The 22,827-nt window shown below is 37.5% G+C and overlaps 1 protein-coding gene across 1 annotated transcript in view; it reads left to right on the plus strand.

Annotated features, from left to right (window-relative positions):
- Window positions 1-994: 994 nt before the first annotated feature.
- Window positions 995-22,827, plus strand: part of MUC19 (mucin 19, oligomeric) — a 182,039-nt gene continuing 160,206 nt past the window's right edge. The window contains 5 exon segments of the mRNA XM_026454629.1: window positions 995-1,099; window positions 5,819-5,851; window positions 7,984-8,010; window positions 13,984-14,133; window positions 16,159-16,308. Of these exon segments, the coding sequence (XP_026310414.1) occupies window positions 1,048-1,099; window positions 5,819-5,851; window positions 7,984-8,010; window positions 13,984-14,133; window positions 16,159-16,308 (412 nt within the window). The 5' untranslated portion in view covers window positions 995-1,047.

Here is a 22,827-nt window from a genome sequence, read left to right on the forward strand (position 1 = left end):
TAGTTGAGTCATGAGTGGATAAAGGGAAAGAAAAAGGATGTTGGTCCATACCTTTTCCCCCTTTCCTGGATTCTTCTGCTTTTCTGGGGAGAATAAACTAAGGACTGCTTTCACTTTAGCTGCTGAAGTCTTTCCTTGGTAGCAGATGAAGAGCAAATGGCATCATTGAAGCTGTGGAGTTGGCCTTTCCATTTTCCAGGTCCAGCTGACTGGCCCAAGAGATTCCTCCCTTGTCAATCCTCTCTACCTTGTTCATCATAGACCAGACCAGAATTTCTCTGAGATTCTAACTTGAACTTATCTCTTTACCCAGGATATCTAGATATGTATCGATGAATGACATTTTCTATTTAAATTTGTTTTTGTCCTAAAACATTCTTTTTATGTTGTTTTCATTTTAATATATTTTCTACTTATTTATATATCTTATTATAAAATAAAAACATATCATTAGAGTTTTACATATCCTTTTGAATTATAAAGCTATTACTGTATATTTATACATCTTAGTGCATCTATACCTATACTTGTGCAATACATTTCTCTAACATATTGGTAAGTAAAGAGTTCTTTGTTTCAAAGTACGTTAATGTTTAAAACACATTTTGTTGTTAAGGGAAAGACAATTACAATATTTAATCACAGTATTTGAGTTTCTTGAGGTATTAAGACTTCTGCAGTGATTAATGGAGGACAGATAAATGTGTGTATCCTCAGCTTATTTAGTTTTTAATCCTGGGGCTTTTAGTTCCTGGCTTTGCTGTTTGCACAGGGCGGCAAGAAGGCATGTTCTGGGTTTGGTATGAGCTGGATTTGGTCCAAGATAGAAGATGTCATAGGAGTAAGGTACTAAACTGGCTGAAAATGGATTTCATCTTTGGCAGGCTATGACATTTACCTTTGCTCTCTCATCACCAAGTTTACCACACCTAGCCCATGATGGCAGACACTGGGATAAGTGGGTATAAAAACCAAAGTTACAGGGGGCCTTGTGGACTTGCCTCTCCAGAATGACTATGCTCCATTTCTAGGTCTCAAATCACAACCATGAATTTGATCTTATGGTACTTGGTTGTGGCTCTTTGGTGCTTCTGCAAAGGTAAGAAACTAATTTAAAGAATTCTTTCAAATGTAATGACCCCAAGTATATATTTGTTTAAATGTTTAGTGTTCTGTACATCAAACATTTTTCTTCCTAGCAATCTTTCTTACACTACGCTTTAAAGTAGGATAAGAAAACTGGATTTTTCATCTTACTGTGTATTACCTCAGCTTTAACAATCCTGTCTTAAGGGTGTAGATACAAGCACACCTTGGAGATATCTCGGGTTTGCTTCTAGATTACTGCAATAAAGTGAATATTGTGATAAAGCAGGTCACACACAGTTTTTTTGCTTCTCAACATGTATAAAAGTTATGTTTACCCTATACTGTAGACTAAGTATACAGTAGCATTATGTACAAAAAACAATGTATATATACTTCAGTTAAAAATCCTTTATTGCTAAGCAATGCTATGATTATTTGAGTTTTCACTGAGTTGTAGTCTTTTGGCTGGTGAAGGGTCTTGCCTTGATGTTGACTGCTGCTGAGTCCCCAATGTGGTGGCTACTGAAGGTGGAGAGGGGGGAGCTGTGGCAATTTCTCAAAATAAGAAAGCTATGACATTTGCTACATTGATAGACTCTTCAATTCATGAAAGATTTCTCTGTAGCATGCAATGCTGCTTGATAACATTTTACCCACAGTGGAACTTCTTTCAAAGTTGCAGTCAGTTTTCTTAAATCTTGCTACTGCTTTAGCATCTAACTTTGTCTAATATTCTAAATCCTTTGTTGTCATTTCAACTATGTTCACAGCATCTTCACCAGAAGTAGATCTCAATTAAAGAAATCACTTTCTTTGCTCATTCACAAGGGGCAACTTATCATCTGTTCAAATTTTCTCATGAGATTGCAACAATTTGGTAACATCTTCAGGCTCCACTTTTAATTCTAGTTCTCCTGCTCTTTCTACCACATCCACAGTTGCTTCTTCTACTGAAGTCTTGAACCCCTAAAAGTCAACTTCTTCCAAATTACTTTAATGTTGATATTTTGGCTTCCTCTCATGAATCATGAATGTGCGTCTAGAAAGGTGAATCCTTTCCAGAAGATTTTCAATTTACTTTGATTATATTCATCAGAGGGATCATTATTTAGGGCAAGCTATAACCTTAAGAAATGTATTTATTTCTTCAGTAAGAAGATGTGAAAGTCAAAATTACTCCTTTACCTGTCAGCTGCAGAATGGATGTTGTGTTAGCAGCCTGAAAACAACATTAATCTCTATGTACATATCCATCAGAGCTCTTGAACTCTTATCAATGAGCAGTAACATTTTGAAAGGCATCTTTTGTACTGAGCACTAGATCTCAGCAATGGGCTTAAAATATTCAATAAGTCCTGTTGTAAACAGACGTACTATCATCCAGGTTGAGTTATTCCATATATAGAGCATGGGCAGAACAGATTTAGCATAATTCTTAAGGGACGTAGGACTTTCAGAATGGTCAATGACCAGTGTTTTTAACCTCAAGTGAGAAGCTGCATTAGACCTTAAAAAGAGAATCAGTCTGTCCTTTGAAGCTTGGAAACCAGGCATTGAGTTCTCCTCTCTAGCTACGAAAGTCCTAGATGGCATCTTCTGCCAATCGAAAACTGTTTTGTTTACAATGAAAATCTACTGTTTGGTGCAGCCACCTTCATGAATGATCTTAGCTAGATCTTCTGTTCTGAACTTGCTGCAGCTTCTCCATCAGCCCTTGCTACTTCACGTTGCACTTTCATTTTATGGAGACCGTTTGTTTCCTTAAATTTCATGAGCTAACCTCTGCTAACTTAAAACTTCTCTTCTGTAGCTCCCTCACCTCTCTCAGACTTCAGAGAACAGAAAAGAGTTAAAGCCTTTTTTCTGGATTACGATTTGGCTTAAGGGAATATTGTGGTTGGCTTGAGGCTACTCAAACTTTCTCCATATCAGAAATAAGGCTGTTTTGCTTTCTTATCATTCATGTGTTCGCTGGAGTAGCACTTTTAATTTCCTTCAAGAATTTTTCTTTTGCATTCACAAATTGCTGAGTGTTCAGCACAAGAGACTCAGCTTTCAGCCTGTCTCGGCTTTCCACATGCCTTCTTCACTAAGCTTAATCATTTTGAACTTTTGATATTAAATGCAAGATCTGCCACTCTTCTTTTCATGTGAACACTTAGAGGCCATTGTAGGGTTATTAATTGGCCTGATTTCAGTATTGTTGTGTCTCAGGGAAAAGGGAGGCCCAAAGAGAGGGAGAGAGATGGGGGCAATGACCTGTTGGTAGAGAGGTCAGAACATAAGTCTATATTAAGTTTGCCATGTTATTGAGCATGGCTTGTGATGCCCCAAAACAATTACAAGAGCAACATCAAAAAATCACTGATCATAGATCACCATAACAGGTATAACAATAATAATAAATTGGAAATATTGGGAGAATTATGAAAATATGTTACAAAGACCTGAAGTGAGCACGTGCTGTTGGAGAAATGGTGTCAGTAGAGTTGCTAGTCACAGGGTTGCCACAAATCTTCAATTTGTAAAGCACACAATATATGTAAACATCAGTAAAGTAAAGCACAATAAAATGAAAGATGTTTTTAAATATTTGTATACACATTTAGATATATTTGTTTAGCAACTGCCTAGAACTATTACTAAGCAGATCACGCAATATACATTCAGTGTTGTTTGTTACTGATTTTCATCACAGTTTATGCTTTGATGTTTCTATCTTGAATGCATATCCCTATTAAGACTAAAGACACAAACAGGTAATCATGTTTTTCACAAATCAAGAAATTATCACCAATTAAAAACAGGGTCATCATAAAAAACAACACTTTTAAACTAACGACTTTCCTGGATATTTTAGAAAGTCCATTAATTACTTTCACAAATTAAAGGTAAGATGTCATTCATTTGGAGAAAATTAAACATTAAGCAAAATGAAAAAGTGCCTAGAAACAAACGTTGTTCTGTTCCTGAAAAGGGCAGAAAAGATAACATTATCCAAACGTAAGGGGAAAAGTCTGCAAAGAGCAGGAGATTTTTTTCCATATCTAAACTTAAACACCTATTCCCTAAATCTGAAAGTAGAACACAAAACATACATCTTATTTTTCTCTGAGATGCCAGAATATAGAGAACTGCAATTATTTGTTATAATTAAGATAACATGTTTCTATGTTTAATCCAACTCTCTGGGAAATTGATGAACCATTAGAAAATGATTATTTTGTGTAACAGTGATTTTCAAAACCTTACATAGTGCTTTGTTATATTCTTTTTTTCCTGTTGCATAAATGTGTTTCTTGTTTCCTAAGTAATGGAGCACAGAGCACATTCTTTTCTTTTCTTTTCTTTTCTTTTTTTTGAGACGGAATCTCGCTCTGTCGCCCGGGCTGGAGTGCAGTGGCGCGATCTCAGCCCACTGACCTCCGCCTCCCGGGCTCACGTCATTCTGCTGCCTCAACCTCCCGAGAAGCTGGGACTACAGGTGCCCGCCACCTTGCCCAGCTAAGTTTTTTGTATTTTTAGTAGAGACAGGGTTTCACCGTGTTCGCCAGGATGGTCTCGATTTCTTGACCTCGTGATTGCCTGCCTCGGCCTCCCAAAGTGCTGGGATTACAGGCGTGAGCCACCGCGCCAGGCCGGAGCACGTTATTTTCAAAGCATTTATTATACGTCATATCACCATAAACATAATTTTAAAAGTACTTGTTGTAAGTATATTAAATTTCCTGAAGAATTGGCTCATGTTTCTAAGGTAAATTCCTATATATCCATCCACTGTAGATCTGGAAAATGATTGTGAGTATTTCAACAGGCTTTCCATAGACAGGCGACTTATCAACAAAATTCAAAGATTGTATGTATTTATTCAAGATGTCATTGTGGGAACTGAGAAACATACTTGGAAAACTGCTCTTTGCAGAAATCCTAGGTGCCTTATTTGAAATGAATTTTTGTTGCTGTTAGTCAGTGTGATTTATATTTCAAATACAGATTCTCATCGTTTTCAGTAGGTTATAGGATGATAAATCTTGGGGCCTGGAAGTTGCTGAAGGCAAATATTTAGTCAGTATCCATATAATCAATTGGAAGAAACATTTGCATTGTTTAATCAAGCATAACTATACAGAAAGAAAAAAATTTGTAAAGCAATTTTTCTGGTTAAGTAGAAAAAACAGTTATAAGAGACATAATTCAGGCGTGAATATGCATAATCTACTTTTATTTTTTTTTCCTCAGGCTATCCTATATTCTCATTCAAGTCCATATAATTGATTCTGTTCTTTTATTCTTGTTTCTTTTTTGTATAATTCACTGCTTATGAACACATTACCCAGAAAATGTTTAGGGGAAATAAAAGCATGTGAAATTTAGATCAGAAAACATACTTTAAACAGCTGTAGTCATGTGAAAAAGATATAAAGTACTGGCTAATATTAATTTGTGAGCTTAATCTATTTGGTCATGCATATTTTCAAGTCTGAGTTGGCATTGAAAATTTTGATATCAAGTATGCTGATAGGTCTGTGTTACATAGATCACTTCCTATTAAATAGAAAAGCTGCAAAATAATAAATTACCATTAAAATATTACACTTACCAGATAAAAACAGTGGATTGCTTATATTGAATTTTAAGGAAGGATGAAAAGAAAAAGAACATCTTTTTCATTGTCTTAAAATATGTTACAGAGAATTATAAAATGACTTTTTTTTTCATTTAAAAATAGATGTGGAAGCCCTACTTTACCAACAAAAATCGGGTCAGTATCTTTCAGGAATTAATCTTTGCTTTGAAACATTATGCTGCATTGTGAGGTTGCTTTTGGAATCAGAAAATTGTGTGTCCTACACACTTGGTTTTGTGAATGAGCTCCCATGACACCCCGTTTACTCCACGTGACTCTGAACTCCTTAAGGACAGATTTTGGTCTATGCTGTTCACCCTGTATTCATAATGCCAAGAGCAGTGGCTGCAATGGAGTAGGTCCTGAGTACATCTTTGTTTTAAATGAATAAAATAAATTGGGATTATCAATATAAGATTTATTTTGCCTACAAGAATTTTCTACTTGAAAGTAACCAAATGCTTTGCAAAGTAAACTTTCTGAAATAAAACAAGGATGCCCTAACTTCTTACCAAAGAAGATGAGGAACTTCTGAAATTAGCTTAATCTTTTTTAAGGGCATGAAAATTCATGTCCATTATCATATTATATTCTATACAATGATGCCCTTGGAATCTGCTGACTTGTGTAAACAGTTTGTCCCTGTTCCAGAGATTGTTTCTGAGTTTCTGTGTCTGCTTTTGATTTGCCTTTCTGTCCTCTCTCTTCTGTTCAACAACTAATTCTATATTCATAGGATCATCATGTCTACTTTTAGCAGTCAGTTCCAATTCTTACTCATTGTTTTCAGTCCACTGGGCAGAGAACACCATCGATCCAAGCTCATTAGCCTTGTACCTGTGGTAAGGATGTGTACTCTGAGTGACGCCTCAAAAGATTTCTCCTGATGGGTACAGTGAATAAGCAAGAATTTATACGTGGGCTCGATGATATCTCTATTTGCCGCAAGGGGATTTTGGGACAACTTCTTAACTGCAATCTACATTTCAGATAGTTAGAATTTTCCAGGTGTTTAACTTACATAGAGAATATTACTGTGCAGTTTTCTTTTGAAGCGTTTATTTTAAGTGTCTCCAAGCCACATCTGTAAACCATTTCTTCTTAGCCTTTGGCTAAACATGTGTGTGTGCATTTGTTTGTGCAATACATAAGATTTGGTTTTGACAACAATTTATGAGAACATATGGGAAATAATTTATCTTTTAAATGTGCTATTTACTGTTTGTCTTAATTTACCCCTTCATCTCTGGGATAGGTTTACTAACCATAAGTCCTGGATTATCCTGAATTGGATTTTAGTTCAAATTTCTAAAAGTTTATCTTAGTATCAGACCATGTGCCTTGACTCTTTATTTGAATAATGCAGTCAGTTTAGAAAATTTAAAGGTTATAGAGCATAGAGAAGCATTAAAAACAAACCACAATCCTGTAAGTCTCCAAATAAAAATGTTACCAAAAACATCTTTGAGGTTTCTTTAATATGGAATCAACATGCAACTTTATGCAAAATTCGATTGCCATTGTTAAGTGTTTTATTTCACAGAATTATTGAGAAAATTATTTTGGAAACTAATGACTTGATGTATTTAATACAAATATTTTTATATTTGTAAATCTTAATAAGTGCATGTGTATTTAAATTATACTTTTTGTTGTAAAGTACCCATTCTTATTGTGAGTTTTTGACTCAGCTGTACGTACAATAGCTTGACAAGGTTGTACATTTACATGCCATTTATTTAAGTATGGAGAAAGTTTACCTTGATTTACAATAATGACACTTAAATAATTTGTAAGTTGTGTATATATAAATTTTAGTATTCAGCTGTAAACTAGAAATTGTAGACATTTGATTCAGATTAAGTAATTGTAGTTTATTCAGTACCTTTGTCACTTGAAAATATATTTTAACTAAAACTTCTGCATTTTACCAAAAGAATAATTAGTCTTTTGAAGCACCTGTTCAGGCATCTAAAAATTATTGAGTTTTGCTGCATTCTAATTTATGCATTTAGACTGGGCATGAGAGTGACTGGAAGATCAGCCCAGACTTTCTCCTTTATGGCAGTGTTCTGGAGATGCAGAAATGTACCATGGGCAATGGCGAATTACCATATTTATGCCTGAGTATTAAATTCAATGAATATCTCTCTTTGGGAGCACCTCCCAAAGACAAGAAATGACTGTAATCAATGTTCACTTTCTACTGGCAAATCTATCATTTAGAGACACCATTAATGACAGCAGTTCTTCCTTTCTTTGTTCAGATGGTAAAATAGCAGCAAGCAGATCAGGTAAATTACTTTGTTCTCTTTTCTTATACTGTTTATACTCAAAAGCAATAGGATGATAGTGCTTTGCTTTGTACCTAGGGCATATCTCCCCTGGAAAAATCCTTCAAATGCTTAAAATATAATCTCTCTTATTATTACAGACATGCTTTAATGTGTTTTTGTATAATCTGGGCCAGACATTTTAATCTTTGATCAATACTTTTATAGGTGGTGAAATTTAAAATGGAAAATTGCTCTGGTTATTTGCTTAACTTAAATATCTTAAGCCTGTGATAGAAATGTGTATGCAAATTTAAGACTTTACTTTCCTATATTTTCATTGGCAGGACATGCTGTTGCTTTTCTCTTCCAAGATTAATTCCTTAGTGATCTGCTTTAAAATCAATCTAGTTTCAGCAGTTTTACTAGATCGCATCAGGTGATTGAATATCACCATTATCCTTTACTGTTTTTTGTTTCTCTACCCACTGAAATGAAAAAATGAGCCATAGCAAATCAACAAGACTGCTTAATGAAGTTTTTCTGAAATCCAGCATTAAGATTATTGCTAATATCAACTTAGATTCAATTTTATTCAGATCTATTGTACACAGCAATCAAAATAGCCCAATATTCTTTCATGTGCTTTTCTTATAGGGCATTTTACATCCCTACCTCATTCTACAACATAAATAAAATGTAATGTTAAAAAGTCTTCTTTGAGGGAAAATATAAACTGAGATTAAGCAGCAGCTCAGTTGAGTCAGGAAGACAGCAAGATTATTTTTCACAACTATGGATGGGACTCATTAAGTTCCATCATAGTGATATAGTAAGAGTTTCTCTACAAAATCTGGTTGTTACTTTTGTAAATGGGGGCATACGAGTCTTCAGCATTCCTTTAGAAGCCCCCATTCACAAATGAGAGGTAGGTAAGGGTATGCTTGGGATTCTATAGTTTTCTGAAAGTTCCTTAAAATTCTGAGGAATTGAATTTATTCCTATGTGTCTCAGAGAACCTTCCAGGTCTGGGTATTATTTAGGAGGGACATGAGGTTCTCCAAGGCTAGAGTTGTCTTAAGTGAATAGTGAGGTTCTCCAAGGCTAGAGCTGTCTTAAGTGAATAAAAACAGCAAGCAAGAAAGCCCCCATCAACCACTCAACCAGTCAACATAAAACTGGACAAACTGACCAGGCACGATGGTTCAGGCCTATAATCCCAGCACTTTGGGAGGCCGAGGCAGGCAGATCACGAGGTCAAGAGACTGAGACCATCCTGGCCAACATGGTGAAAGCCCGTCTCTTCCAAAGAAGAGAAAAATTAGCCGGGCATGGTGGTGGGGGCCTGTAGTCCCAGATACTCAGGAGGCTGAGGCAGGAGAATTGCTTGAAAACGGGAGGTGGAGCTTGCAGTGAGCCGAGATTGCGCCACTGCACTCCAGCCTGGCAACAAAGCAAGACTCCATCTCAAAAAGCAAGCAAACAAACAAACAAACAAAAAAACTGGACAAACTTCAGGGCATTGTTATCCCTCAAACTCTTCATTCTTTAATGAGATCAAGACTCCTACATTTGAGAAAAAGGATTATAGGTCAATACAGGACTTCATGTTTTTTGATATCCACTGATTTTTACTGATGTCAGAAACATAATTCATTTGTTCCCATTACTTTAAAAATCTTCCTATCCACACAGCTGAATCATGTTCACCTCTCTTATCCAGCCCTTTCTCTCCAGGAGGTAGGGATGAAGAAGCAGAATTATGTCTATTTTTATTTTCTACTCCATTCTATGGTTTAAAGTATAAGCTAAACCTTCTAAAATTTTGTGCAAAATGTATTCAAAATCTATTATGATTTTATTATGAAAAATATAAACACTTCATTTATCCTTAAGCTATAAAGTAAACATTTTATTTATCTTTGTGCATTGTATAAGCAATCTGTCTTTAAGCAAGATGATGGCAGTGTACATCGCACTTAAGAGCAAAGGATTTCTTGGCAGATTTTTCTAACCACGTGATCTTGGACAAATTATTCAATCTCTTCTAAATATCTATTTTCTCATCTACAAATGAAGTGGTTTAATGGCACCTATCCCATAGAATTGAGGCTACTAAAGTGATAAGGTATATAAAGTACTGTTATATAGATGTTGTACATTTGAAAAACATATTGACCATTACTCCTAATAACTTCAGCAGAAAGTATTTCTGAGCAAGTTTTATATAATAAAAACAAAAGGGATAAAATAAAGTTAATAAAGTTAGTGAAGACAAATGTGGCACACTGAATATCTAGGATGCCAGGTCTACTCATGTCAACATTAGAATGAAGAAATACTGGTCTAATAAAATGAAGAATCTAATATATCTCCGGGGTTGAACTCAGGAGAGGTATGATGAGTATGGTGAACAAACACATCATGAATTAAATAAGTGAAATAAAAGGCATCTAAATGAGTTTGATGCAGTAAGTTTGCTGAGACAAGTCAAATGTATTAAAGGACAGGGTTTATCCCAGTTGAATGTTGTGTGTAAGACACTGGACTAGGTGCACTCACCTCACTTAACACTGTCATTTAATTAATACTTCTATTATGAAGTAGACACGATCTTATCCTTGTTTATGATGTACTCCCCATTTAGTAGATAAGAAAACTTTGTTTTAGAAATGTTAAATTGTCTATCCAAGGACAAGTCAAGAACAGAAAACACAGCCAGGTGCAAAAGTACAAATGCAAGTGTGTAAATAATAAAAAAGTTACAAATAACAGGAACAAAGTAGCAAATAAAATGTGTTTCTTTCTTTTACTTTGACAAAAATACATTCATGGCAAGCTGGAATGATATTTCCTATGCAGAATTTTTAGATTCATTGGAAATCAATGCAAGAACAGGGTTGCCTGTGCCCTATCCAAGAAGTAGCCCTGCTCCTTCTATCTCTGGCTTGGTCACACTGGGAGGGACAGCCCAGCTTTCCTATCTCAGTCCACATCTTTCTGCAAACTGACCACCCTCTGTTCTTCCTCACACCTTGGGCTTCAATTTTTGCAATGTGGTCTCACCTGGGGCAGAACGTCTCAGGAAAGATGCCCATGTAGGTCCAAGTAGCAGGCTTGGAGCTGCAGCCCAGGGGACTTAGAATATTGTCCAGTAACGGGGAGGGGCAAACACACCCTCTGAGTAGACAAAGGCTCTTCACCCTCACCCTGTATTCTGTGTTCTCTGAGGAAGGCCATGACCCAGGAAGGCCGCATGAAACTGACATAGATCAGAGCAGCAACCTCTGTTGCTAGGTCTAAGAGAGGTAGTGGCCAAGACCACACTGATTGCAAGAGGGGGAGCCCAGATGGGTTTGCAGAAAAGTGCATACTTTACACACAACTGAATACTTCTTTTCTTTCTTCTGCTTTGTCATCAAACTAAGATATTTATATATTAAAGTGCGGTTCTGAAACTACATGGCATCGAAGAAAGACAATGAGAGAGAGAGGGTAAAAGAGGAAAGGAAGAAGAGTATGTGGAAAACATGGGTTAATAGAGGAAAAGAGGAGACAATGAGAGGCAACGCTGTCTGTGGAGAAAGGTAGTGTAGTCACTGGAAGGTTACCTAATATAGGTAATAATATAAATTGACTATACATGATTTAAGCACTTGTATTCCTACAATAAAAAGTTTTATTATGAAATAAACATTAAAGCAGAATGTGATACACATACAGGTTAAGGAGACTGCCAAAACAGAAAGACATAGCCAAGCAGATGTAATCTATCATATACATGTTCTCAAGATTAACAGTAGTTCTCAAGTGAATTTCATAGCAGCATTAGCCATACAGTTCAATCTAAATTTACGGGGTAGTTGGGGTGGCCACCTGTGTCTGCTGATTGTCTTGAAAAGAAAAAAGATAAATTTCTTGTATCTTATGACTGGAGGTAGGTTTGCAATTTGTAACCAGGCACCAGCTGAAGTTAGGCTCCTACCTCCCAGGAACCTAGGAGATGGGAAGTTATCTTCCTCTGTGATGACATGTCAAAGTGATGGTGCCAGGCCCTTGGGGAAACATTCTTGGGGTGCTTATCTAGTCTTTAAAAATATTTATATACATTTCAGAGAGGTAGAGAAATAAGTCACAAGTTTTCTTTTCTTTCTTTCTTTTCTTTTTATTTTTTGAGAGGGAGTCTCACTCTGTTACCAGGTTGGAGTAGGGTGGTGCAATCTTGGCTCACTGCAACCTCCACCTCCTGGGTTCAAGCGATTCTCATGCCTCAGCCTCCCTAGTAACTGGGACTACAGGCATGCACCACCACACCCAGCTAATTTTTGTATTTTCGGTAGAGACAGGGTTTCACCATGTTGGCCAGGCTGGTCTTGAATTCCTGACCTCGTGATCTGCCCGCCTCAGCCTCCCAAAGTGCTGGGATTACAGGCATAAGCCACCGTGCCCTGCTGAAAACACAAGTTTTCTAAAGTAAATGATCTAAGCAAAAGTGTATAGGGAGAGAAATCTCATCTCCTGTTTTGAATATGGAGAATTAAACTACTTAGTTTTACTTGCATTTGCTCTTACTTATTCTTCAAATTTTACTTACAAGTAATGTGCTTCATTCTCTTCTCTATTCATTGATCAAAATGTATGTCTTCCACAACTTTACAGGAATATCATCATTATTATGACATTATTAATTCTAAAGCATTTCAATTTTGTTGTAAAGATTAAAAAAATAGAGGGAATGACGGAAAGCACATATGCATCATGTAAGACAGTATTTCTTCTCTTAAAAGTAATCTTGTTGGTGAATGTATTTATTAAATAAATATGAATTGGGTGTCCTCTGTAGTTCAGGCACTGCTCTCATCACCTGGATACTTGAGTGCATTAAACAGGCAATGAAACATTGAGCTTTTGCAGCTTAAAACCTGGAAGGATACAGTCAATAAACAAAAAACATTATAAGCAGTAAACATGTTATATTACAAGGTGATAAAATCTGTGGGATAAAATAGAGTAATATTAAATATAGTGGTAATTGGAAGTATAATGGTGGGGGTGGAGTTGCAGTTTTAACTGGTCAGAGTGTGCCTCATTGAGATGAAATTTAAGCTGAGACTTGAAAGAGGCTAACTCTACAATTAATTTATGAGTAAATGGTTGCGTCTTTTCAGGAATACAGAAAAGAGAGTCAGATATGTTATCTTAATTTTGTCAGTTATAGGGAACAGTAGCCAAGGACAGAGTGGATTAACATAGCAGAGTATTTTGCTGAGTGTCTAAGTTTATTTGCCTTGCTATCCATAAGGAAATATGTGAGGCTGGGTAATTTATGAAGAATAGGGGTTATTCATCTCCTGTATTTGAAGGCTGTATAAGAAGCATGGCACCAGCCTTTACTTCTGGTGAGGGTCTCTGGGTGCTTCCGCTCATGGCAATGGCCGAGGGCAGCTAACCTGTGCACTGAGAGAGGAAGAAAAAGAGAGAGAGATGAGGAATGACAGTTCTGTGGGAACTAACAGAGCACTAGCTCATTCATTACCAGGAGGACAACACCAAGCTATTCCTGAGGGGTTTTCCCACATGACCCAAACATTTCCCAACAGGCCCTACCTCCATCACAGGGATCAAATTTCAACATGGGTTGTGTGGAGACAAACTCCTAAACAATAGCAGTGGGAAGAGGTGGGATGCTGGAACTTGGGACTTATGAATGGGGAAGAAAGCAGATTGGGGAGTTTCTGCTCTGTCCAGGAGAAGAGTCTCTCTAGCACACATCAATGATTGAATTTCCACAGCTCGATTCTCCTCTCTTTCTTAAGGACTTAGAACCATGACAAAAAGACATGGATCGGTGGTATATGTTGTTCAAGTGCCGCCAGAATAATAAGACTTGTATAAAATAAAAAAGTGGCTTTTCTTAGTGTCATAATCAGACCACTTTTATAGCCTGTGCTAACAATGCTGTTTTCAAATAAAATCTTCTGTTATTTGCTGTAGGCAGCTTCTCTTACGGTAGTTCATCCTCTGGTGACTTGGACAGAAAAAAGCCACTCTTTAGCTTGGAATTTGGTTCTCCAGGAGAAGCTGAAGACAAGTCCAGACAACGTCAGGATGCTGGGAGTTCAAGGTCAGAAGACACCCTAGCAGGTACTGTTACAGAGAATACACTTACCTAGCAAGCATTTTTTTTTTTTTTTGGATAATATGATAATCTTTGTTTTATTGAAGACGTAGCCTTAATAGAAATGTGAAGACCCTATAGGCACTAATGCTAGCTCCAAAGAGAGTGCTAAATTCTGTCTTTAGAGAATTCTGGCAAAGAGGTTTACAATAATTATTGTCCTGGTAATATTTATCTTGTATGCTATCTTTATATGTAGTATCTTAATTGTTATTATAATATATTTCAGTGTATAAATTAACAATTTAAAGTGCTTCCTGGACCCAAATGTAGTATAAGATCTCTCTATTCACATTTCTGTAATCTAACCACCATTTATTTCCAACATTAGGATTCTCTTTTTAAATTACACCCTTAATTTGCTAAACAATATTATAAAGCAGAGTTTCTAAAAAGTTCATGGCCTGCAATTTTTTGGGGAGGAAAAATTTTTAGTGTCCTTAGGTGGGGTATTTCATCTCTTGTTGTATAAAATTTTAAATGTCTTTAGGTGAGGTGTTTCGTCTCTTTTTGTGTTAGTTTATTCTCATGCTGCTATGATGAAATACCCAAGACTGGGTAATTTATAAATAAAAGAGGTTTAATTGACTCACAATTCTGCATGGCTGAGGAGGCCTCAGGAAAGTTACAAGCATGGCAGAAAGTTCTTCACGTGGAGAAAGGAGAGAGAAGAATGACAGCCCAGTGAAGGGGCAAGCCCCTTATAAAACCATCAGATCTTGAGAACTTACTCATTATCACAAGAATAGCATGGGGAAACTGTAACCATGATTCAGTTACCTCCCACTGGGTCCCTCCCACCACATTTGGGGATTATGGGAACTACAACTCAAGATGAGATCTGAGTGGCAACAGAGCCAAACCATATCACTTGTTTAACACATTTCTTCCCCTGGCCAGTCCAAACTTTTTCTTTTATTTTCCTGGTCCCTGAAATCTGTATGGTTTGTACCTCTATAAGAAAAAGAAAGAAGGAAGTCTAGTGAAATAAATACTTTCAATATTTTATATGAAAATTTAATATTTGAGTTCATGTAATGAAAAGGCAGTAACCGCTTTGGGTGTAGGGGGTGTGGTTATGATATCTTTAGGCAGGACATAAAATTGTATATCTTTCCATGAGGTTGATACTATTTTATGCACATTCATTATGTAGTCTTCATTTAATAGTAAAATAAATTTTGTTTAAGGGAACTTTGTTTTAGAAGTGTTACTTTGTTTAACAGGCCAAGGGTACAGTCAGGGGTCAAGAGTATAAATGCAGGCATACACAAAATTAAAAGTTATAAATAAAAGAACAAAATAGTACATAAAATACTTTTTTTCCCTTCCTTGACGACAATGTATTTGTGACAACCTGGAAGGCAGGTTCCAATGTAGAATTTTCATCTTTATTGGAATTCAATACGAGAATAAGGTTGGCTGTGCCCTAGGCAAGGTCCCTACAGCGTCTCTCTTTCTATCTCCTGCTTACTCCCATACTGAGAGGGATGCCCTAGTTTTACTATTTCAGTCCATCTTCTTCCACACACTGGCCATCCCCTGTCCATCCTTCAGACCTAGGGTTTCAATCAGTGTAATGTAGTCTCACCTGGAAGAGAAGGTCTTGGGAAAGATGCCCATGTAGGCCCAGATCGTGGGTTTGTCTGTAGCCCTAGGGACTTAGGACATGGTCCAGAAATGGGGTAGGGGATGACACAGACTCTAGGTAGGCATGCCTTCTTCACCCTCAGCCTGTAGCCTCTGCTCTCTGGGGAGCATCATGACCCAAGGAAGGCCAGAGTGAGACTTGCATAGATCAGATTAGGAACTTCCAAAATGTTTGGATTAGATGATTAAGTCCCAGTGGTATATGTTGTTTCAAGTGCTGTTAGGATAAGGGGATTTATACAAAATAAAATGTGGCTTTTCATAATGTCATAATCAAATGACTTTTATATTCTGTGCTAATAATGCTGTTTTCAAATAGCATCTTCTGTCATTTGCTGTAGGTGGCTTTTTTTACAGTAGTTCATCCTCTGGTGACTCAGACAGGAAAAAGCCACTCTTTAGCTTAGGACTTGGTGCTGCAGGAAAGGTAGAAGACAAGTTCAGAGACCATCAGGATGCCGGAAGTTTAAAGTCAGAAGACACCCCACCAGGTACTGTTCCAGAAAAACATATGTACTTAGCAAGCAAGTGCTCTTGATTTTCATTTTGGATAATCTGATACCCTACGTTTTATTGAAGACAAAGCCTGCATAGAAATAGTGGAAACCCTAAAGACACTATTTCCAGGGCCAAAGAGAGTGATAAATTCTGTCTTTAGAGAATTGTGGTAAAAAAGTTTACATTAAATTAATTATGGTCTTGATAATATTTATTTTTAATTCTATCTTTATATTTAGTATCTTTATTGTTATTATGACCAATTTCAGTATATAAATTAATTATTTAAAATGCTTCCTGGACCCAAATGTACTGTAGAATCTCCCCATTCACATTTCTTTTATTTATTTATTTACTTTTTAATTATTATTATTATACTTTAAGTTCTAGGGTACATGTGCATAACGTGCAGGTTTGTTACATATGTATACTTGTGCCATGTTGGTGTGCTGCACCCATAAACTCGTCAGCACCCATCAACTCTTCATTTACATCAAGTATAACTCCCAATGCAATCCCTCCCCCCTCCCCCCTCCCCATAATAGGCCCTGCAGTGTGATGTTCCCCTTCCCGAGTCCAAGTGATCTCACTATTCAGTTCCCACCTATGAGTGAGAACATGCGGTGTTTGGTTTTCTGTTCTTGTGATAGTTTGCTGAGAATGATGGTTTCCACCTGCATCCATGCCCCTACAAAGGACACAAACTCATCCTTTTTTATGGCTGCATAGTATTCCATGATGTATATGTGCCACATTTTCTTAATCCAGTCTGTCACTGATGGACATTTGGGTTGATTCCAAGTCTTTGCTATTGTGAACAGTGCCGCAATAAACATACGTGTGCATGTGTCTTTATAGCAGCATGATTTATAATCCTTTGGGTATATACCCAGTAGTGGGATGGCTGGGTCATATGGTACTTCTAGTTCTAGATCCTTGAGGAATCGCCATACTGTTTTCCATAATGGTTGAACTAGTTTACAATCCCTCCAACAGTGTAAAAGTGTTCCTATTTCTCCACATCCTCTCCAGCACCTGTTGTTTCCTGATTTTTTAATGATTGCCTTTCTAACTGGTGTGAGACGGTATCTCATTGTGGTTTTGATTTGCATTTCTCTGATGGCCAGTGATGATGCACATTTTTTCATGTGTCTGTTGGCTGTATGAATGTCTTCTTTTGAGAAGTGTCTGTTCATATCCTTTGCCCACTTTTTCATGGGGTTGTTTGCTTTTTTCTTGTAAATTTGTTTGAGTTCTTTGTAGGTTCTGGATATTAGCCCTTTGTCAGATGAGTAGATTGCAAAAATTTTCTCCCATTCTGTAGGTTGCCTGTTCACTCTGATGGTAGTTTCTTTTGCTGTACAGAAGCTCTTTAGTTTAATTAGATCCCATTTGTCAATTTTAGCTTTTGTTGCCGTTGCTTTTGGTGTTTTAGACATGAAGTCCTTGCCCATACCTATGTCCTGAACGGTATTACCTAGGTTTTCTTCTAGGGTTTTTATGGTATTAGGTCTAACATTTAAGTCTCTAATCCATCTTGAATTAATTTTCATATATGGAGTAAGGAAAGGATCCAGTTTCAGCTTTCTACTTATGGCTAGCCAATTTTCCCAGCACCATTTATTAAATAGGGAATCCTTTCCCCATTTCTTGTTTTTATCAGGTTTGTCAAAGATCAGATGTCTGTAGATGTGTGGTGTTATTTCTGAGGGCCCTGTTCTGTTCCATTGGTCTATATCTCTGTTTTGGTACCAGTACCATGCTGTTTTGGTTACTGTAGCCTTGTAGTATAATTTGAAGTCAGGTAGCGTGATGCCTCCAGCTTTGTTCTTTTGACTTAGGATTGTCTTGGCAATGCGGGCTCTTTTTTGGTTCCATATGAACTTTAAAGCAGTTTTTTCCAATTCTTTGAAGAAACTCATTGGTAGCTTGATGGGGATGGCATTGAATCTATAAATAACCTTGGGCAGTATGGCCATTTTCATGATATTGATTCTTCCTATCCATGAGCATGGTATGTTCTTCCATTTGTTTGTGTCCTCTTTGATTTCACTGAGCAGTGGTTTGTAGTTCTCCTTGAAGAGGTCCTTTACATCCCTTGTAAGTTGGATTCCTAGGTATTTTATTCTCTTTGGAGCAATTGTGAATGGAAGTTCATTCATGATTTGGCTCTCTGTTTGTCTGTTAGTGGTGTATAAGAATGCCTGTGATTTTTGCACATTAATTTTGGATCCTGAGACTTTGCTGAAGTTTCTTATCAGCTTAAGGAGATTTTGGGCTGAGACAATGGGGTTTTCTAAATATACAATCATGTCATCTGCAAACAGGGACAATTTGACTTTTTCTTTTCCTAACTGAATACCCTTCATTTCTTTCTCTTGCCTGATTGCCCTGGCCAAAACTTCCAACACTATGTTGAATGGGAGTGGTGAGAGAGGGCATCCCTGTCTTGTGCCAGTTTTCAAAGAGAATGCTTCCAGTTTTTTCCCATTCAGTATGATATTGGCTGTGGGTTTATCATAAATAGCTCTTATTATTTTGAGATATGTTCCATCAATACCAAATTTATTGAGCGTTTTTAGCATGAAGGGCTGTTGAATTTTGTCAAAAGCCTTTTCTGCATCTATTGAGATAATCATGTGGTTCTTGTCTTTGGTTCTCTTTATATGCTGGATTATGTTTATTGATTTGCGAATGTTGAACCAGCCTTGCATCCCAGGGATGAAGCCCACTTGATTATTGTGGATAAGCTATTTGATGTGCTGCTGAATCTGGTTTGCCAGTATTTTATAGAAGATTTTTTGCATCAATGTTCATCAGGGATATTGGTCTAAAATTCTCTTTTTTTGTTGTGTCTCTGCCAGGCTTTGGTATCAGAATGATGTTGGCCTCATAAAATGAGTTAGGGAGGATTCCCTCTTTTTCTATTGATTGGAATAGTTTCAGAAGGAATGGTACCAGCTCCTTCTTGTACGTCTGGTAGAATTCAGGTGTGAATCCATCTGGTCCTGGACTTTTTTGGTTGGTAGGCTATTAGTTATTGCCTCAATTTCAGAGCCTGCTATTGGTTTATTCAGGGATTCAGCTTCTTCCTGGTTTAGTCTTGGCAGAGTGTAAGTGTCCAGGAAATTATCCATTTCTTCTAGATTCTCTAGTTGATTTGCGTAGAGGTGTTTATAGTGTTCTCTGATGGAAGTTTGTATTTCTCTGGGGTTGGTGGTGATATCCCCTTTATCATTTTTTATTGTGTCTGTTTGATTCTTCACTCTTTTCTTCTTTATTAGTGTTGCTAGTGGTCTATCAATTTTGTTGATCTTTTCAAAAAACCAACTCCTGGATTCATTGATTTTTTGGAGGGTGTTTTTTTGTGTCTCTATCTCCTTCAGTTCTGGTCTGATCTTAGTTATTTCTTGCCTTCTGCTAGCTTTTGAATGTGTTTGCTCTTGCTTCTCTAGTTCTTTTAATTGTGATGTTAGAGTGTCAACTTTAGATCTTTCCTGCTTTCTCTTGTGGGCACTTAGTGCTATAAATTTCCCTCTACACACTGCTTTAAATGTGTCCCAGAGATTCTGGTATGTTGTATCTTTGTTCTCATTGGTTTCAAAGAACATCTTTATTTCTGCCTTCATTTTGTTATGTACCCAATAGTCATTCAGGAGCAGGTTGTTCAGTTTCCATGTAGTTGAGCAGTTTTGATTGAGTTTCTTAGTCCTGAGTTCTAATTTGATTGCACTGTGGTCTGAGAGACAGTTTGTTATAATTTCTGTTCTTGTACATTTGCTGAGGAGTGCTTTACTTCCAATTATGTGGTCAATTTTGGAAGAAGTGTGATGTGGTGCTGAGAAGAATGTATATTCTGTTGATTTGGGATGAAGAGTTCTGTAGATGTCTATTAGGTCCGCTTGCTGCAGAGATGAGTTCAATTCCTGGATATCCTTGTTAACTTTCTGTCCCATTGATCTTTCTAATGTTGACAGTGGGCTGTTGAAGTCTCCCATTATTATTGTATGGGAGTCTACGTCTCTTTGTAAGTCTCTAAGGACTTGCTTTATGAATCTGGGTGCTCCTGTATTGGGTGCATATATATTTAGGATACTTAGCTCTTCCTGTTGAATTGATCCCTTTACCATTATGTAATGGCCTTCTCTGTCTCTTTTGATCTTTGATGGTTTAAAGTCTGTTTTATCAGAGACTAGTACTGCAACCCCTGCTTTTTTTTTGTTCTCCATTTGCTTGGTAGATCTTCCTCCATCCCTTCATTTTGAGCCTATGTATGTCTCTGCATGTGAGATGGGTCTCCTGAATACAGCAGACTGATGGGTCGTGACTCTTTATCCAGTTTGCCAGTCTGTGTCTTTTAATTGGAGCATTTAGTCCATTTACATTTAAGGTTACTATTGTTATGTGTGAACTTGATCCTGTCATTATGATATTAACTGGTTATTTTGCTCGTTAGTTGATGCAGTTTCTTCCTAGCCTCGATGGTCTTTACATTTTGGCATGTTTTTGAAATGGCTGGTACTGGCTGTTCCTTTCCATGTTTAGTGCTTCCTTCAAGGTCTCTTATAGGGCAGGCCTGGTGGTGATGAAATCTCTAAGCATTTGCTTATCTGTAAAGGATTTTATTTTTCCTTCACTGATGAAACTTAGTTTGGCTGGATATGTAATTCTGGGTTTAAAATTCTTTTCTTTAAGAATGTTGAATATGGGCCTCCACTCTCTTCTGGCTTATAGAGTTTTTGCCAAGAGATCTGCTGTTAGTCTGATAGGCTTCCCTTTGTGTGTAACCCAACCTTTCTCTCTGGCTGCCCTTAAGATTTTTTCCTTCATTTCAACTTTGGTGAAACTGACAATTATATGTCTTGGAGTTGCTCTTCTCAAAGAGTATCTTTGTGGCATTCTCTGTATTTCCTGAATTTGAATGTTGGCCTGCCTTACTAGGTTGGGGAAGTTCTCCTGGATGATATCCTGAAGAGTGTTTTCCAACTTGGTTCCATTTTCCCCCACACTTTCAGGCACCCCAATCAGACGTAGATTTGGTCTTTTTACATAATCCCATACTTCTTGAAGGCTTTGTTCATTTCTTTTTCTTCTTTTTTCTTTAGACTTCTCTTCTCACTTCATTTCATTCATTTGATCCTCGATCGCTGATACTCTTTATTCCAGTTGATCGAGTTGGTTACTGAAGCTTGTGGATATGTCACGTATTTCTCGTGTCATGGTTTTCATCTCTGTCAGTTCGTTTATGGCCGTCTCTGCATTAAATATTCTAGTTATCAATTCTTCTACTCTTTTTTTAAGAATTTTAGTTTCTTTGCGCTGGGTAAGTAATTCCTCCTTTAGCTCAGAGAAGTTTGATGGACTGAAGCCTTCTTCTCTCAACTCGTCAAAGTCATTCTCCATCCAGCTTTGATGTGTTGCTGGCGATGAGCTGCGTTCCTTTGGAGGGGGAGATGCGCTGTGATTTTTTTAATTTCCAGCTTTTCTGCCCTGCTTTTTCCCCATCTTTGTGGTTTTATCTGCCTTTGGTCTTTGAAGCTGGTGATGTACTGATGGGGTTTTGGTGTGGGTGAGTCCTTTCTGTTTGTTAGTTTTCCTTCTAATAGTCAGGACCCTCAGCTCTAGGTCTGTTGGAGATTGCCTGAGGTCCACTCCAGACCCTGTTTGCCTGGGTATCAGCAGCAGAGGTTGCAGAAGATAGAATATTGCTGAACAGAGAGTGCTGCTGTCTGATTGTTGCTCTGGAAGTTTCGTCTCAGGGGTGTATCCTGCCATGTGAGGTGTGAGGTGTCGGTCTGCATCTAGCGGGAGATGTTACCCAGTTAGGCTATTCAGGGGTCAGGGACCCACTTGAGCAGGCAGTCTGTCCATTCTCAGATCTCAGCCTCCATGTTGGGAGATCCGCTGCTCTCTTCAAAGCTGTCAGACAGAGTTGTTTGCGTCTGTAGAGGTGTTTGCTGCTTTTTTTGTTTGTCTGTTTTTGTTTTTGTTGTTGTTTAGCTGTGCCCTGTCCTCAGAGGTGGAGTCTACAGAGACAGGCAGGCCTCCTTGAGCTGCTGTGGGCTCCACCCAGTTCAGGCTTCCCAGGGCTTTGTTTACCTACTTAAGTCTCAGCAATGGCGAGTGCCCCTCCCCCAGCCTCGCTGCTGCCTTGCAGTTAGATAGCAGACTGCTGTGCTAGCAGTGAGGGAGGCTCCGTAAGCGTGGGACCCCCCCCCCGGCCAGGTGTGGGATATAATCTCCTGGTGTGCCTGTTTGCTAAGACCCTTGGTAAAGCACAGTATTGGGGTGGGAGTTACCCGATTTCTATAATCTAATAACCATTCATTTTCTAAACTAGGATTCTCTCTTCTATACTTAGTTTACTTAAATAGTAGCATAAAGCCAAGTTTCTAAACAGTGTGTAGGCTGCAATTTATTTTTATTTATTTATTTTTTTAAGGAAAAATTTTAAGTATCTTTAAGTGAGACATTTAATCTCGTTTGACATATCTTTCCCTGCTGGCCTATTT

This window comes from Piliocolobus tephrosceles, chromosome 10 (genome assembly GCF_002776525.5).
Source record: "Piliocolobus tephrosceles isolate RC106 chromosome 10, ASM277652v3, whole genome shotgun sequence".
NCBI classification, from domain to species: Eukaryota; Metazoa; Chordata; class Mammalia; order Primates; family Cercopithecidae; genus Piliocolobus; species Piliocolobus tephrosceles.